We start from the raw sequence: 19,434 nt of genomic DNA on the forward strand, positions 1-19,434 counted from the left end.
GATGTCTTCCATGAACTATGAGAGAAAGATTATCAAATGAGAATGGAGGGATAAAAATAAAGGAAATCTATTATAGAGTTATAAAATGAGGTCATGTGCCTATCACGTTGAATAGCCCTTAAATTAGCCGCTTAATTAATAGTAATTATTAAGTTAACTTGGGTATTAAATTTTAAGTATGTTATTCTGTTGGGACTCAGGATAATATTTTATTACTTAGAGATATCAATCGTATTTAATTTGGGATCGAAGTAAGTAATACAAAGAAAACTGAACGTAATTGAAAATAGATGAAAATGATGCATGAGTCATTTAGAGGATGTGTCGATCTATTTACTAACCCACCTCTTCATAAACCTCAATACTCATTATCAGGAATCATCATCCTTCACGTCCTCTTGCAGAGAACTAAAATTACTCCTACTTCATAGAGATATCATCACCATCATATGGAATCACAATTTCTACTCCAAAACACACCAAAATTCAGAATTCAACTCCAATTTCTTTGATTATCAAAAGCCCTAAGTTAATTGAAGCAAATTGATTAAGTATCATCAAGTTCCAATCATCACTAAGGTTAGGGTTTATATCAATTCAAGTGTAAAATTTGGGTTAATTGAAGAAACGAGAACTAGGATTCATCTATCAAGATTAAATTAGGGATTTTGTGACTCAAATTAAAATTCAAGATTGAATGTTGGAAGGTTCTTCAATGGTGATTAAAGATTGTGTTGAAGTTAGCTAGTTCACCCATGTCTTTTGAAGCTTACATGTGTGTTCTTCAATGGTGATTGAGGTTACCCACAAACTTTTCTATTAAAATACTAATTAAATGTTTTAAAATAGTTTAGTATTTGTGGGTTCAATTTGGGTCTTTGATTTAAATTTAAGTATCAACTTAAATTTAAGATGAGTATATGAATTCAATTAGTAATTGGGTTGTTTTTAGTGTTGATTAGTATTGGTTGATTGGGTTATTTGGTTTCTAGTATAAAATTTAGTATTTTGGATATTGAAATTTCTGTTCAGAAACTGAGCATTCTGTTTTGGCCATTTTCGGGTCAGTTGTGATTGTTTTTGAGTTCTTGAGTCTTCATAAGATTTGTAGAGCTCTGAGTCACAGTCACGTGGGCACTTGAATCGCCCCAAAATGAGTTCGTATGAGGGAGTTATGTCCAAAATACTAACAAGCTGTCATAAAAATCGACAATAAGCTTTCTATGTTTCCATTTTCGGGGAAGTTCTGATTGTTTCTGGGTTTTAGTGTCTGCATAAGAATCGTAGAGCTCTAAGTCATGGTCGCGTAGCCACTTAAATCGCCTCTATACGAGTTTTTATAAGAAAGTTATGACCAAAATACTAACATGTGTCCTGAAATAGTACTAATACAGGATTTATAAAGAAAAATTAGAAGCTATGAAATAAATTGGGTATTCTTTTAATCAAATGTTTGAGGTTATTTATTGGGTATTTGGGATCAATTTAGGGTTATTATTCTTTCTTTATGATTGGTATTGTTGAGTTATGGTTCATAATTGATTATTATGGGTGTTGGTTCAAGTTTCAAATTTGGGAACATAAGTATCAGTTGGGTATTTGATCAGTTGATATTATTTGGATAGGATATAAGTTGGATATTGGGATTTAAGATTGGTGTAAAATTAGTTAAACTCCCTTGATAGCAACTCAAGTTCTTATATGTTGATGGTTGATGATGGATAGATTTATATTTTAAGTAATGATTGTTGATTACAAAGAAAATCAAGTGAGTTCTTGTTTTGTTTTATAATAAAATATTCGCCATTGAAAAATGTCTGTTTTTGAAAATTGGCAACGGATATTTATATCCGAATTATTGTGAAATCCTATAGCTTGAGCCCCCGAACCCGTTTCATTCTTGCAAGAACCGTATTTTTGGTGATGACGATCTCCTGTGTTCTCAAGATTTAGATCAAGCCTACTTCCTGACGGTCTATATATTCCCACATTTTTAAGTGTTGTTATATCATTGTTTTAATATGAGATTTGAATAAATACGTTTGGTATATAAAGTTTTGCTTGTTTTGCAAATAAAATTATATGTTTCATTTGTCGTATTGTTTCGCTATTGACTTGTAAAGTAATAGTCGTATTTTGATTTTCGCTACAAACTTGTAAAGTTATAGTCGTGTTTTGATTTACTATGAACCAAAGGTTCTTAATCATATTTATGTCGATACCAAACGGTCGTTTAAAAGAGTTTAGATTTTGATAAGTTAATGTTTTATAAGGAGATACCAAATGAGCAAAAGATTAAGTTGGAGATTGTTAATGACTTGCATATAAATGTAATAGTTTGTTAAATTACTCAACAATTCAATTGTTGACAGTCTTTGATGGGGCCTATCTCTTACAGGAGATAGATCCATTTTCAGGTTAGCTCAGCTGTGGAGACGATGCCTACATGTATTATGTATTACGTACGAGGCGAGGACTTCTTTTTGAAATACATTCTGTAAATTAGATATTTGAAAATTAAATTGTAATAATTTCATAATGTTTTCGTAAATAGTATTTACTTAATTATGTAAAAATTTTTAAACACTCTGATATTAGTTTGCTGCGGCTATCGAGCCACAGGTCGGGTTCACCCAGACTTTTATAAGTCTTCCACTGTGATTTGTAGACAGTATTATTATACTGTTTTAGGTTTGGGCTGTTTCACATGTGCTAAGTCAAAGACTCACTTGACAATATACTAACTGATTCCGTCAAGTAGTAGTATTTTGCAAATATTTATATTATTTAAGGTAGTTTTTTCCCAAAAAAAATTAGATTAGGTTGTTTTTTGCAAAATGTGCTATAGATTAAGTAGTTTTTTTGTAATTTTTCCAATTTATTATCACTATTTTCATATATGTATCATCATTTTTTCCTAATCTCTGCAACATAGGAAAGATAGAAGCCAAATTTGAATTTTTATCTTTTTTAGAGAAAATAAAACCCAAATCCATAAACCTTTCAAATTCTTCAAACTCAATGCCTGATAAACTCTTACTAAAACCCTTATGTTTCCTTCTAGAAACAATTCTTGTACATGTACTACTACTAAGGGTGTCAAACAGATCGGGTTGGGTCATTTTCAAGTTCGGGTTATATATAAATGGGTCAATAGACCCTTAACTTGAACCTGACCTGTTTAATTAAATGGGTCAGAAATTGAAACCCCAACCTGATCTGTAGCAGGTCGGATCAACCTGCTAAATACCCATTTAACCTGCTTTTTTTTTGTTTGATTTTATTCGGTTTTTTTAGGTTGTTGAACCCATATATTTTAGGTCATTTGACCCATATACATGCTTCAAAGTTCAACTATCATTAGAAAAAAAAAATCATTAAAGGCGGCAGTAAGACAAACACAAAAAAATCGAAATAAAGACAAAAAAATCGAACACAAAAATCATTATGAAGAATTAAAGATGGCCATAAGAACAATGAAAATAGCAGTAAGGGCAATGAACAGTAAAATCGAACACAAAAAAATTGAACACAAAAAAAATCAAAAAAATCGAACTACAAAAATAAAAGAATGAGAAAAAGAAATAATTCTTACCTTAGCTTTTGACATTGAAGACTTGAGGTAGTGATAAATTCAGGAGGAAGATGGTAATAAGAAGTTAAAAACTAAGAAGTAAGAAGAGAGAAGAAGGCAGAGCTGCAGGCGCAGAGACAAGAAGAAGAAAAGTAAGAAGTTAAGGTTTTTTAATTTGAGGCTTGGGCCTATTTAGCTTTTTTTAATATTTTCAAAATATTATTTTGTATGCGGCGGCTTATTTAAGTATTTAGCTTTTTTTATATATTTTTTATGTCAAAGTTATATGAAGTTTTAGGTTAAATATTAATGGGTTAATATCAGATAATATGGGCCGACCTGACCTGACTGACCCATTTAATAAATGAGTTAAACAAGTTTTTTTTGGGTTTAAATATTAACCTGAACCTAACCCATTTAATAAACAGATCAGGTCGGATTGACCCACTTAATTAATTGGGTCAAAAATCTAAACCCAAACCCGATAATTTCGGGTCGGTTTCAGATCATGTTAGCAGGTCGGGTCAGCTTTTGCCGGCCCTAACTACTACTCCACTCTAATGGAGAAGTGGTTTTTGATGTTATTTTTTCATGGGTAGTTTTCATTTCTGCCATTGAATAATCTTCAAGCTCTTCTGGTACTTTCCCAGAAAATATAATTTACAGTTTCAATGTTAAAAGAACAGTATTTAAAGATGCAGAGAATTCACTTACCAATCTTTGAGGTGAATTAGAATTAATTTTAGAGGTTTTGGTGTGAGTTGTTGGTAGAGTTGGGATTTCCAAATGTGATTTTGACATTTATGAAAGTTCATTGTTTTTGGGGTGCTTTTTCTAGAATAGATTATGGTCAAACCAGTAAGAATCAAAAAGAGTTAGGACAGTTTAAGCTTCCATCAATGGAATTCAAAAGATGAAAAAGAAAGAAGAAAATGGGGATGTAGAGAAAGATAAAGGAAAAGGAGAATGACTATCACGTGCAAAGTCAACGCCCCACATAACGGTCAACTGACAGTTTTCGTCAAGTGGTAGTCTTTGAAAACAAAAATTTCATATAAGGTGGTTTTTTGCAAAAAAATTTAGATTAGGTAGTTTTTTGCAAAAGGTGTTATAGATTAGATAGTTTTTTTTGTAATTTTTCCTAAAATTAATAATTGATACATAGTATAAAAAAACTTTAAAGTATTAACATTTTAACATATTAAACCTAATTTTATAGAGCATGTAATTTTATTTTAAAATGAGAATAATATTTTGACGCCAAGTAGACACACTATCTATGTGCTATTTATCTCAAAACAATACTATTTTGGATTTTTGTTTGATAAAATTAAGGTGAAAGAAACAATTTCTCCATCTTGTTAACAATATCAACTAAACCTAATTACGCAATTATGATATAAATTAATTTAATAATTATTTTTTAGGTAAATGAATATTCAATTAAATTAAGTTTCATCAAAATGAATTTATGTGAAAAGTTCAAATGCATGCTTTATTATGTATTTAGTTAATAACTATTTATAATCATTTATCATTTAATATTTCTACTTTAATTAAACTAATTTATTTGTGCATTACACGTGTACTTCTATAAAAATTAATGATTGTAAACTAAAGCTTTGTGCATGAATAAAATATATAAACTCATATTGTTTAATTTTCTAATACAAGCATTCAAAAAGAAAGGATTTTGACATTACTTTATTGCTTAAATATATTGGTTTGATATTATAATATGTTCGTAAATGATTATGCTGTAATTTTTATATTAACATCATTTATACATCAAAGATTAGTACAATTTCCAACTTTCAGTTGAATTTATATAAATCTAAAAATCAATTATCTGTATATTGTGAGGGCACATATACTAGTTGTTAATAAGAGAGTTTAATAAATTATTTCGTCCATCTCAAAACATTATAAAGAAAAAAGATACAAAATTCTGAAAAGAAAAGTATGTGTTGTAATGAAATTTTTTATTATAAGAAGTATATCTAACAATGAATTCTTGATTTTTTTCCCACTAAAACCACAAATTAAATCTCAAAACAAAGCCAAAAACGTGAACTTTAAGAATCTAAAAAACTAGGACGTTTGATTATATCAATGAGAGAGAAATGACAAAATGATAACAAATGAAGGAAAATTGGAGAGAAGGGAGGGAAAGTGAGTTTGAAACACTGTATAGTGTATACCGCATTCCCCATTCCCTTTCAAAATTCAAACCCTAATCCTGATTTCCGAACTCCCCATTCCCCAACTTGTTACGGCGCACCCAACTCCCTACCACTCCTGTATTCAAGTCGACAGGCTCAGGCCTCCAGCCACTGCCGCCTGCCGCCAGCAGTGAGCCTCCGCCCGTCGGCTGTGAGCTGTTCTATAACATCAGAAATTTGATTTTAAGGTATTTTCAATCTTAATCTTTATGTTCTAATCTTTAATCTTAATCTTAAATTCTTAATCTTGATGTTCTAATCTTTATTCTTAATCTTAAATTCTTAATCTTGATGTTTTAATCTTTTATCATAATCTTAATTTTTATGTTCTTGGATTTTGTTAGAGTGCTATTTCTTGGTTTTGTTTTTTTTTTTTTGTTTATTTTCTTTGAATAATTGAATGCTTGTTAATATTAACGTGTTTTTATTAATGTGTTTTTATGTGTTTGTTTATCCATAACTTTAATTTTTTGGAGTATTATCTTCTTTGAATTTTTTTTTGGAGCAGTTTTGGTGTTTTTGGACTATGATATGTTTTTGGTTTCAGTTTCTTTTTTTTTTTGTTATATTTTTTCTTTTTTTTTTTATTGCTGAATTTATGATTTTGGAGCTAGAATTTGTTTCAAGTTTGTTACTTTCCAGGAGGAATTATTGTTGGAAACTGCTTGAAATTGATGTGGAAAATAATTTTGATTTTGATTAATTGATGTGGATTCAAATTGTGGGTAATCTTGTGGTGAAAAATATTGAATCTTTGATTAAAAGCTTTATATTTTTGTATATTTTTTTCCTTTTGACGATGAATTAATGTCTAGGTTTCCTAGGTTTTGCACTTGATCTGATAAGAATGTCGTAAGAACATGTTTAATTGGCAAACTACTCCAGTTGTTAGAAGGGTTTTTATCATAAGGACGGAATGTTATCTTCAATGGAATCAATTACCTGAGCAGTATTTATGACTCCAAATGTGATAATAGCCTTGGATTATGGTGCAACTTTATAAAATTGAATCTTAAAATCAAGCCATTGTTGAAATTTATTTATCCCTTGCACATTAAAGTTGTGATTTTTGAATTGTGGGGTAAAACAACGTTTGATTACAAACAGAACTTTCCGAAGTTGACAGAAAATTTTCATAAAATTTCGTCTATTTCTTGGTCCCCCATGAGACTCTAAATTCTGGATCCACCACTACTTTCCTCTCATTCTCACCTGTGGCTACCGACTAGTCGGCTTACCATCAAAGACTTCTGAGGTAGTGTACACTACTACTGTCTGTAGATGTACTGTTCGAATGATGATTTTGGTTTTTATTGATTAGCAGTTGATATTAAAATTTTAGTTTCATTTAAAAATCATTACACAAAATTTATAAACATTAAATTATTTTGTTAATTGTTGAGTAGATTTGTTGTTGTCTAGCAGTATTATGTTTTGTTCATTGCTTCTTGGCAAGGAGCTCGATTCCTTAGTATAACATTGAAAGTTTGGATTAGATAATGGATGAACAAATTATTCTATGTGTTTGGTGAAAAAATTAGGAATGTGAAGTTGTGAACAGATTAGTATCACTTTCAATTAGTAATGTGAACAGATTGTTTGGTGAGCAATATTGTCAACTGTGTTTCTTTTAATGTTTTGATAGAATTCTTGGTATTATTATTGTTTTAATTTTTATTTGTACTATAAAGAAATGATCTCTATTTCCTCATCGAATTGGATTAGTCAATGAATATAACTCTATTGCAATTTCAATATGTCAATATGATGCAAAAATTCACTCGAACATGCGAAAATAAGTTGGACTCATTTTGGACTTGGATCCGATACTAGATTTGCAATATCCATGGATCTAGATTTGGGTCCTAAAAATTTAGACCTACAGATCCGAATCGGGATTTGGGTCTTCCCTTGGAAAACATATATTGATCTGTGTTCATTTTGACCTGGTCCAGATCCAACTTGTTGCCATCCCTATTAAAAACCAATTAAAAATTTAGATTGTTGGAAAAAATCAGGATAATTCATAATTTTATAAACCAAACAAAGACATTAGATAGAATATACTTTCTTAAAATGACAAATATTTTTAAATATGGACAAACAAATTAAAATTGTCCGTTATTATGAATGGTCGTTGGTCCAAGACTTTATTGGACCCACTCCTATTTTTAAGGGACGAGTCTAATTTCTTAAGACCCATTTAGGAACCTAGACCCATTAGACCCTACGGGAATCGGATTAGATATACAATTTTCAGGCCTTAAGGCTCCGAATTCGGGTATGGATCTATAAAAAATTAATAGGTTTAGGTCAGGGTTCCATTGGACCCAACCCAAACTCGACCCAGGACTGTCCCTACCCATTATAGTAATGTGGACAAATTTTTAGAGATGGTGCGAGTATTATATTCTAGAAAATTATTTATTTTAATTTAAAGGTTTATTAAATTTTTTTTTAAAATTTTTTTATCGTTTCTAATCGATAAACAAAGTTCTAAGGTGTTAAGCGTACAACTATTTGACATTTATAAAATTTAAAGCTAAAACAAATTTCTTCCCCAATTTATACGCACCAATGGGTACACCAGTATGGATGTTATACAGCCCATGAACAACCTAGTTAAGGCGGGTCGGGCATATTTTTTTGAATAAATTGACCCGCAAACAACAATCAAGTCGTCGGGTTAGGTCAAGCAGATTGAGCTTTTTGGACATCCATAACGAGTAGTAGTGGTGAAATTAATATATCATAAAGAATGAGAACATACTCCCAGTGTCCATTTCATTTTGCAGTTTGCACCACTTATAAACGAGGCGAACTTAAGTGAAAAGATAAATTGTGTTGGAGAATGAAATAAATAAGTGGATGATAAAAATGAGTGGTCAAAATGGAAAGAGACATATTCAGTATTTTTTTAATCTTTTCACAAGTCAGATACTCCTCTCACAAATGTCTGAATTGTGTAAGTTTAAATTGTGGCTCCTCTTGCTCTTCTTTCTCCTTCCTTTTGTCCCAAGTTGAACATCAACCCTCTTTCCCCCTTTTTATTATCAAAACCTATCTACTTTTTCAGACTCAGACTCAGACTCAATCTCACTGCTCATTTAATCTCTTTGCCCTTAAAAACTTTTTACTTGTTCCATTTTGGCTAAAACCCTAATCTTATCGTGCTAATTTTAATATTCTCATCCATTAATTGATTATTACAGTTTATTCAATCTTCTGGGGTCTCTTATTGGAACATCTACTCTGTGTGTCTCATTCTCCTTGTTTAAAGTAAGAATTCTACTCCTCCATGTTTTTTTTAAACATTTATATAGATCATTGCATTGCCATGTTTTTTTTTTGATGGAATTTTTTGTTCCTTTTTCAATTTTTTTTTTCAGAGTTTTTGTTTTGTAAGAAATTTTATGATAGATTTTCTTATTCTAAAGTTCTTACATTTATATTGTTTTCAATAGTCCTTTTTGCTTTGATGCTAAGTTTATTTGTTTCTCCTTTCTGTAATGTTGATGTAATTTCCCTAAATAATTATTCAGGGATTAAATTTTGTGTGAATCGGACTATTCAAGCTAAATTTTGTTTGTTCTTTGTATAAAGTTGAATTTTAATGTTGATTTTGACCTGAGTTTTCTTCTTCAAATTTGTTGATTGAATTTTTAGTGAGTATATTAAAATTTTGGGAAATTCCACATGATAGCATTGAACTTTCATGAAATGCCACTGCTAACAATTTGAATGAAAACGAAATTGTTACAACATTTGAGAGCGTTGATGAATTAAACAATGAATTAGTGAATTAAACATTTGAGAGCATAAAAATGCTTTAGGCCAAATTAGAAAGACAACAATCAACATTTAATAAGGGTAGAAACGTCAAAATGGTGAATTATACGGAAATTGACAAGATTTTAACGGAAAATGCTATGTAATGCTATGAAAGTTAGATAAGGCATAAACTAGACGCTACCATTGTTAAGTTATATTCTATTGGCTATTAAGTTATATTCTACTTTATTATCTGGTTTAAGTCTTACTTTTGAGAATTTGAGCTGGATTTATACGTGTGGATAGTGATTAAAACTCAAGTGAAATTACATTTTGGTTATACATTTCACAAATAAAAGATGTTTTCGATAAATGAAATAAGTTTTTGAGTCATGAACAAGGACCATGTACTTTTTCCATGGATGTCAAGTGTTAACTAAAAACAACTTCTATTTATAACAAGTACAAGGCTGCCAACATCTTGTATCCCACTGATTTGCATTGGTGGGAGCCACTTCCATTCTAGTGTTGCCATGGGGATGTGACCTTGTTCCTTTAAGGGTGAGATCATGTGTGAAACATTTTGAGAACATTGTCATGGATGAACAACAATCCATCATACGGAGAGAGCATACAGTTGTTTTTTTTTTGAATTTCTTATTTATACTAAAGTCGAACAATCATGAAATGGAGTTGCCGATTAAATGAGAGTTTGATGTGCAGACTTTGAGATTGAGGCATACAGTGCTTTTCTATTTGGTTGATATGAACGAGAAAAACACAGCTGCGAACAGAGTAGAAGAGCCTAGTCTTCGAATAACAAGAGCACGAGCAAAATCTCTTGGTACATCAGGAACTTTGATTCAAAAGCCTCCTCTGTCTAAACAAAGTCAAGCTCTTAAAGAAAACTCTAAGAGATTAGCATCAGATGAGAACAAATCAACTCTTCCATTTCCTAGTCTTATGAAGAAGAGAAAAACCACACTTACAGATGTTACCAACGTACTTTGCGACAAATCATATGCACACTGCTGCACCGGAGGGAAATTTCAGGCAAGCATGAATACTTGCTCTCTAAACGATTTTACTAATCATAGGATCTTCTAGATAAAAGTTGAAGGTTTTATAACATGTAAATGCTTTTCGCTCCTCCCCAAACAAATTGAGGCTACTCTTATAGATACAGTGATTCAGAAGAACTGTAAAATATTTTCTTAAGTTCTAATGTTTATCTGATTTCCTTAAATAACAGAAAACCAAGCTAGAGAAGAAAGGCCTCATCAGAAAGAATGGTAAAGTGCCCCCATCTATCCATGGAACAATACGTCATCAGGATGATCCGAAAGACAAAATTGCTGAAGATATATCAAAATTGACAGTAGCACCTCTAAAGATTGCTCCATCAGCAAAGCAGAATTCCACAAATATTTCAAATTTCGATGGAGAATATCATAAGTGGACAAAACTGGAAGATAATAAACGAATTAATGTTATCTCAAGTGAAATAAAAGAAAGACTTGTGACTGCACAACTTCTTCAGAAAGGTCAGTACTTAATCACTGCTTGCAGGCTTTTGGTGATCACAAAACCAATTTATCTTTTTATTAAACTTACGTGTAGGATAATTTTAACATTAAGAACAATCTTATGAGGATCACTTTCTATAGTCCATATTTGTTTATTAAACTTCTGTTGGTCTCCACCAATAATCATACAAAATATGTTATATGATACTCTAGAATCTTAGTATGCTCTTTGTAATACTGTCTCATTGGTTGTTTGTGTAACTGAGGATGATTCTCAATGGTCAAATACAATAATTTTGCAATATTGCTTCAGCCTACAACACCTTCTATACTTTTCACCCACATGAATGTCTAATCTGATTTTCCTATCTATGCCTATATTTTCCACTCATATCATGCAATCTTATTAGGGACATGTTTGTATTGAGAGTAAATATTTATGGGGAAATAAAAGTCATTGGAGTAGAAAATTATGATAAAATTATTTTTGTCTATAGTTGTAAAGTGATAGAGAAGAATAAAAATTCCTCTTATTTAGGGTAAATATTTATGCAAGTGGGGTGGAGGGAAAATATTTTCATCCTTCTCCGCTAAAATATGGCTGATTATATTTATCTTTCTTTTCCTCCATCTTCGTTATACTATTATATTTTTTTATCCTTAACCTCTTATTTCAAATTCACATCTACTCAGTGGCGGACCCAGGAATTTCAAATTGGGGGGTCAAAATTTCAGATATCGGTTGTGGCGATGGAAAGGCGAGGGCAAAAAATCGCCGCCAAATGGAAAAGCAAATTAGCGACGAATTAGCGACGGGAATATGGTCGCAAATCCGTCGCTACAATCTTTTATTTTTTTCAATTTTTTTTTAAATGTTTAGCGACGGGAATATGGTCGCAAATCCGTCGCCAATTGGTCGCTACAGTAATTTTTTTTTTTTTTTAAAGCTCATTTATTTTTTTCAGATTGGGGGGTCCACTGCCCCCCCTTGCCCCTAGCTGGGTCCGCCCCTGCATCTACTTACATTTATTTGTAATATTTAACTTTTATTTTTTTCCTTAAATATTTAATTTCAATATAAGCATGCCCTAAACCTAATTTTTTTCAAGCCAAACTTTTACACAAAATCCTTTTTCTTTGCAACCCAAGCCATTTCTATCCACCTTGATGTCATACATTGAATAGAGAGGTATCTTGGGTATTTTAGTATTAGTTAGTTAGTATAGAAAAAGGAAAATTAGTATAATTAAGGAATGGGGAATACTGTTAGACATCAAAATATTATATACACATTTAGTTTGAGTTTTATGCTCATGTCTTGGGAGAGTGCAAGCCGCTCGAAATCTTGTGTTTCCATCTTTTAACTTTATGTGTTGGATTACGGTAATGCATATTCATTGACATTCTCACTTGAATTACGCTATTTTTTTTTAGTTTCTTTCCATTTTGATACTGTTTTGTTTACTGATCAATATTCTGGAACAATGATTAATCCAATATATTACGCATACATGATGCGTGAAGCGAATTTTTGGTACAAAGTATCTATTAGTCGTAGGACATGCATTCTCATAGGGTATTATTGCACCTAGAAAATTGTGTTCTTTTTAACACGAGTACATTGTTTGAAGGAATAACACATTGATCCTAGATAATGATTTCAACATGTTCTAAAATTAGATCTAAATGCATAGGAGTTTCTCTCTATCAGGTATATCCTTCTAATGTTTGGGTGGATTTTGGTAAAATTTGGAAACCCACGGTTATTTTAGTGTCGAAATGTGTAATGTTGCTACTTTATTGAAACAATAGTACAAAAATCAAGACCTATAGCATGAGGAATTGGAGGCTCTTAAATATTGGCAGTTTGTCCAGTTTCTTAAATTAGATTCACATTTGAACCTAAGGGAAAAAGCGAGATCATGTTCTTGTTGAAGCATACTATTGTATATGCTTATGTAATTTACTTTCATATCTTCGTTTTTGCAATGCCATTGTTGGAAATCTGACATTCATTTGTATTTGTTGCAGAAACGAAACATCATGAAAAAATTGGAGATTTGAAGCATCCAATTGTTATAGATATTGATAGGAACCAAAAGGATCCTCTTATGTGCAACATCTATGTTTCAGATATATATGAGTACAAACGTGTAATAGAGGTAGGCTTTTTTGTCATTTAGCATCTTGCAGTAGCAAGCATTTATTTATAAATACCTACATGCCAGTTGATAATCTATTTTTGTACAGTTGTCTGTGTTTGGTTGGTAGAAGATTAGTTTTCGCCAAAAGTAGTTTTTGAATTTCCTCATTTCGACTTGTAAGGCTTAAATGTTCTTGGAGTTAATTTATAAATTACTTAAGGGTGGTAAGTATTTCCTTGTGTGAGGAAGGAATGCCACATTTTCCCTCCTTATTAGGTACCTTCATCTCTCTGCTACCTATTCATTTTTTTCTTCTTCTTAGTGATCTCTTTGCTAAGGAAACAACTAAGGACTAAACCTGATTTCCCTTGAAATTAAGAGAATTTAGTGTAACAATGTCATTTTAAGGCCAAAAACAGCCTTGTCCTTCCATTTATCATATGCTTACTTTGAATCTGTAGAAGACAAAACAAAAATTTAACTCTACTTCAGACACAATTAATCTTGTTTTGGGTTCTCAATATTTTACTCATGCCATTGTGGTGTATCTCTTAGATGCAGGACATTATTTCAATAATTATAAATTTCTTGATGATATTTGTGATCACTATATGGTTCTCAAGTTTATCTCATTCACTCTTCAATGTGCCACTGCAGCTCAATCAAAGGCTTTCTGTGGATTACATGGAAATGGTTCAACGTGATATCACACCAAGCATGAGAGGAATTCTGATTGATTGGCTTGTAGAGGTCAGTGTATGTCTTTGAACACATGAAAATCTGGATTTGCTAAAAAATAAAATTATATACATCTATATATTACAATCTATTATCTAATTACTATAGGCGATTGAATGAGATTTGTGATATATCTAATTCTGATTATTTGGCATGTAGAGGTCAGTGTATGTTTTCAAACACAAGAATATCTAAATTTGCTGAAAAAGAAAATATCATCTTCTATAGATTACAATCTATTATCCAATTAGTTAAGTGATCGAATGAGATTTGTGATACATCTAGTGAAAAGAAATGAGTATCAAATTCATTCCATTACTAAAACCGCAAATATCTATATTTTTGGTGGAATAACTTTTTGCACTTCATTTATCATGTTTTTCTCAATCCTTGTGTTCAATCTAGATGGAATATGTGCATGGGAATGTGGATGAAAAGAGCATCATGTTATTCATAAATGTTTGAAAAGAGCATGATGTTATTCATAAATGTTTGATATAAAAATCTTCTCGCTTCCCAATTAATGTATGTGATATAGTGATATTATTTGGAGGACAATTTTGCCTCTTGAAAGTTAAGGTTTTCCCATGCACACTTAACTTTCCTATTCATCTGCGTGTGATTATTCTCAGGTTTCCGAAGAGTACAAATTGGTCCCTGATACTCTTTACTTGACAGTAAATCTTATTGACCGTTATCTTTCTGGAAATTTCATTGAAAAGCAAAAACTGCAGTTGTTGGGAGTAGCATGCATGTTCATTGCCTCGTAAGTTCTCTTTGCCAAAGGATTATGTTTACTAGGTCTCAGATCATGTTAATAATACTTACTGCTTAACCATGCTAGTAGTTCAAATCAAATTATACTCATTAATGATGTTTGTTACTCATACTTTGTGATATCTCGAGTATCCATTTTGGATCCTTGATTCTCTGAGATGGGTATGGACCTTTGATACCTCATTTTGGACCAATCAAACGGAGAAGTTGAAAATAATAATCTGATTTGTGTATTTGATATTTAATTTTCTGAGTATAAGCCACATAGAACAACAATGGCAATGCTTTAATCCCACAATATTGGGGTCAACAACATAAACCAAAAAATCAATCCTAATGGTCGTTAGCTTAAATTTTCCTTTTCCATTCTTTTGAATTTTACCATCTCAACTTGTAAATCTTAATTCCTCATTATTAGTTTCCAATACCCAATCATTTCACATTTTTAAACCATCTTAAATGATTTTCTTTCATCTTATCTAGAATATCTGCGACCGCTACATTTTTTTCTTTGAATATTATCCCTCAAAGTATGTCCTCTTATCTATCGAATCATCCATGTTCCCGATGCTTCCATCTTCCTACAATGGCTCTTTTTTAAAAGCTCAACATTCTGATCTATTTAGTATTAGCAACATCTTGGCAAATATTATGAGACAGAATATATTTAATTTATAAAACCTAGTTATACCCTTAATATGTTTTGTTTACAAAAGTGTCAAATGCAAGGGTGAGTGAATTAAAACTTTTTATTTATGTGTTTACCTTGTTAAATAGCTGCATAACTTATACTTAGAGATGACTGACACTCTCTTGGTACTTGTATTATGATTTTAGAAAGTATGAAGAAATGAATGCCCCACAAGTTGAAGACTTTTGCTACATTACAGCAAACACTTATGCTAGAAAAGACGTAAGTTTCCTTCTCGATTTTGATTAGCAAATTTAGATTCACAATTTTTTTGGGCTGTGTACTCAACTGCTGAAATATTACAATACTTGGGTGTTACTCCTATTAGTTTTCATGTTTTGGACATTAATTTTCTGTTCTTTTGTTTGATGATTTTTTCAATTTACTTGACATTGTACATTTTTCTCTCCATTGGATATTTGTCTATGTTCTTAGAAGTAAAATGTTTTTAACTAATGTTTGATGGTTAGGTACTGAAAATGGAGAGGAAAGTTCTGAACTTTCTCTACTTTCAACTATCCGTTCCCACCATAAAAACATTTTTAAGGTTTGTACAAAGCCTTGCTTGCATCCTTACGATGGTATCTGTTTATTATCTTACCCCATATTTATCTAATAATTACTTATCCATGCATTTGCCTATAGGAGATATATTCATGTAGCTCAAGCTACTTACAAGGTATGGTTTAGTAATTAATACTATAATCCATAGCATTAAGTACAATTGTATAAGTTTCTCAATGGTCAATACTTTTCACCTGATTGCGACTTGTTTTCTCTGCAAAGATGGGTTTCACTAGTGCAAACTTGCAGATTTTTTTGGGTTTTTGGTCATCAAAAGTGATTTTATTTGAAGCTAATGTTACTATTCAACTGAGACATGTTTTTACTGAAGTAACTGTTTATCTTCATTGAAAATGATTTTGATGTTTGTAGTATTTTTTTTAATGCAGTCTGATGTAATTAAGTGGATTTTAAGGTTTAAACTTGTTCTTTGCTCATCAAAATTCTATATTTACCTAACCTTTATGATCTGAATAGGGAGACACTTATTCTAAAACTTAATTATTCAATATTGTTTTGGGAATTGCAGGATCCGTTGGTTAACTTAGAGTTCTTGGCAGATTACTTAGCTGAATTGACTTTAGTAGAATACAGCTTTTTCAGATTCCTCCCTTCACTTATTGCTGCATCTGCAGTATTCCTCGCCAGATGGACACTTGATCAATCTGATTATCCTTGGGTTAGTAATTTTTTAACATTTTGATTGCTAGAATATATGCTATGTGCTAAACGGACATAGCTTGTTCATTACCTGTTGCAGAACCCAACATTGGAGTTCTATACTAGCTACAAGGTCACAGACCTCAAAGTTACAGTAATTGCCATGCAAGACTTACAGTTAAACACTATAAATTCCCCACTCAACGCAATTCGTGAGAAGTATCGGCATGACAAGGTATTTCATGTAAATATTTTGATTGCTCATCTTTATTACTAATGATTTTATAATTAGTCGTCTACTTGTGTTCAGGGCGGGTGTTTGTTATATGCTCTTTTTAACAGGTTTCAATTGCACTATTGAGCTTAATTTTGGAATTTAAAATCCATATCATAGACAAGCTCTTCATTATTTCACAATTCCAAGTTGATTGGTCTTAATGTAGGGGTTTAATGTGAAGGAAAGAGATGACCCAACACCCATGTTTTTGAATTGATTGTGTAGATCAGGCTTCTAATAAATCAATGTTTAACAAATCTATATATTGTTATAAACCTGGAATAAAAATGATACGTAACGACCGTTTTCTTTAACGAATTTTAAGCTTATCGAACTGCAAACCCCCATTTTGTAACTTGCGATTTAATATCATGGAGTAATGACCATTATAACTTGTTATTCTAACATTAGGTATTATTTTTTGAATGTTTATCGGGTTCTAACTGGTCTATCAGAAACTTTTAATTATAAATGCTACAAAAAACTTATATTGCAATGATAAAATAACTTTTTACAAGCTTAACAATTCACATTGCAAAGTCTGCAAAACGAGAGATAACGTCGCGAGGTAGTGCGCTTGCAATATCGCGATGGTTAAGACACTCGCATAGACATCAATGATTTTTTTTCCAGTGGTAATGTCTAAAAGGATGGATGGCTGTAATTTTCCAATAATGTCCTAGCAGTTTTGAAGATTACTTTCTAATGCCAAAGTATTGATTCTTGCAGTTCAATTGTGTGGCAAATCTATCATCTCCTGATCCGGTTGAGTCTCTTTTCTGACGTCCAAATTCCAAATGTAGCAGATCCAATATTGTACAAGCGGAGTTAAGTTAAGATAAATATTCGTTTGACATTGAGAATGGTTGATCTCTCGAATTAGTCCAAAACCATCTTTGCAACTCGTTTTTCTCTTCCTCTTACGTTAAAATTCTTTCACCTGTCTAAATTTTTTGTTGTAACATTTGTTATCGTTGTGTTCTGGCTATCTCAGAACCATGCTTTATCGAGGACCTGTGGCATTAACTTGCATATTGAAAATGCCCATGTTTTACTTAAGAGTTATTGTAATGTAAACATCTGTAACAAAACATGCAATTAGTATATTCCAAAATAAAGTTCTCACTTGTATAGTGGTGTTTGAACCTTTGAATTACATCTCATCAAATTCTATTAAGTTGGCTAAATCCTGTATCATTTAACAAAACATTGTAATTGTTGAAATTCAAGTTGAAGATCTTAAACAAGTCTTTTGGATTGTGGTTCATTTGGGTAAATGTTTATATGGAACAAATAGGGGTCATGCCAAAAAAATTTTAACCCTTCCAAGGAAAGCCTTCTTCATAGCCCTGGACTCAAACTCAGGTACTTCTCCACATGCCAAATAGTTTGTGATATCTGCAAACCAAGGGTCTTCCCAACCACTAACGCTACCTTCAGAGTCTCTTCAACCATCTCATCTTGGATAGGGAAGGAATCATCATCGAGCTCAGGTAACCTAGATAGATGATCAGCTACCACATTTTCACTTCCTTTCCTATCTTTCAGCTCAAAGTCGTACTCTTGCAGCAGGAGCACCCATCGTAGCAACCTCGGCTTTGCATCTCTCTTTTCTATCAAAAATTTCAGATCCGAGTGATGTGTGAACACAACAACTTTAGAACATAATAGATACTAGTGTAGCCTCTTAAAAGTATAGACTACCACCAGCATCTCCTTCGTAGTTGTACTATAGTTGCGCTGTGCAGGATCCCTTGTTTTGCTGATGTAGCAAATTACATGGTGCCTTCCTTCCATTTTTTGTCCAAGAACCGCACCTACAGAGATATCACTGGCATCACACATTAGTTTAGCTGGCAAGCTCCAATCAGGAGCTTGCACAATAGACGCAGAGATCAAGGCTTGCTTAAGACGATTGAAGGCATTAAGGCATCTCTTATCAAATTTGAATTCGAAATCTATTTGAAGCAACTCATTCAAAGGTTTAGCTACGGTCGAAAATCCCAAGATGAGATGCCTGTAGAAGCCTACATGCCCATGGAAGGACCGTACTCCTATGACTGTTCCTTATAACATCAATTTTAGCGGGGTCTACCTTAATGCCCTTGAAGGACACTTTATGGCCGAAAACAATGCTTTCCTGCATCATGAAGTGACAGTTCTCCTAATTCAACACTAGATTCGTCTCTTGACACCGCATTAAAAATTTTCAATATGTGCCAAGCAGGTGTTAAAAACAATGCTTTCCTGCATCATGAAGTGACACTTCTCTTGATTCAACACTAGATTCGTCTCTTAACACCGCATTAAATTTTTCAATATGAAGTCTTCCAACATATCAACAAATATAGTAGACATGCACCTTTGGAAGGTGAATGGTGCATTGCACAATCCAAAAGGCATTCTCCTATAAGCAAAAGTCCTAAAAGGACAAGTAAAAGTTGTTTTTTGTTGGTTCTCGGGGTGGATTGGAATTTGAAAGAAACCCGA

General features: G+C 32.1%; 1 protein-coding gene across 2 annotated transcripts; it reads left to right on the forward strand.

Annotated features, from left to right (window-relative positions):
- The first annotated feature begins 5,616 nt into the window (after positions 1–5,616).
- Positions 5,617–18,091, forward strand: LOC130803869 (cyclin-A2-2-like). Of its 2 annotated transcripts, XM_057668081.1 has the most exons (13): positions 5,664–5,984; positions 9,009–9,075; positions 10,291–10,620; positions 10,820–11,111; positions 13,125–13,255; positions 13,895–13,987; positions 14,608–14,741; positions 15,590–15,665; positions 15,914–15,990; positions 16,089–16,122; positions 16,537–16,686; positions 16,768–16,902; positions 17,674–18,091. In XM_057668081.1, exons 3-13 carry the CDS (start codon positions 10,333–10,335, stop codon positions 17,725–17,727), a joined length of 1,464 nt encoding a protein of 487 aa, XP_057524064.1. In that variant the 5' UTR covers positions 5,664–5,984; positions 9,009–9,075; positions 10,291–10,332; the 3' UTR covers positions 17,728–18,091. The 2 variants fall into 2 exon arrangements, with proteins under 2 accessions (XP_057524065.1, XP_057524064.1); XM_057668082.1 differs by lacking the exon at positions 9,009–9,075 and having other exon boundaries at positions 5,617–5,984.
- The last annotated feature ends 1,343 nt before the right edge of the window (positions 18,092–19,434 follow it).

The sequence above is a fragment of the Amaranthus tricolor genome, chromosome 17 (genome assembly GCF_026212465.1).
Source record: "Amaranthus tricolor cultivar Red isolate AtriRed21 chromosome 17, ASM2621246v1, whole genome shotgun sequence".
Classification (NCBI taxonomy): domain Eukaryota; kingdom Viridiplantae; phylum Streptophyta; class Magnoliopsida; order Caryophyllales; family Amaranthaceae; genus Amaranthus; species Amaranthus tricolor.

Excerpts from the sequence above, each read along its gene's own strand:
- LOC130803869 (XM_057668082.1), top strand. The coding sequence starts at position 10,333 with ATGAACGAGAAAAACACAGCTGCGAACAGAGTAGAAGAGCCTAGTCTT. Across the intron at positions 16,123-16,536 it reads TAGCTCAAGCTACTTACAAG|GATCCGTTGGTTAACTTAGA; the intron begins GTATGGTTTAGT and ends TGGGAATTGCAG. Across the intron at positions 16,903-17,673 it reads AGAAGTATCGGCATGACAAG|TTCAATTGTGTGGCAAATCT; the intron begins GTATTTCATGTA and ends TGATTCTTGCAG.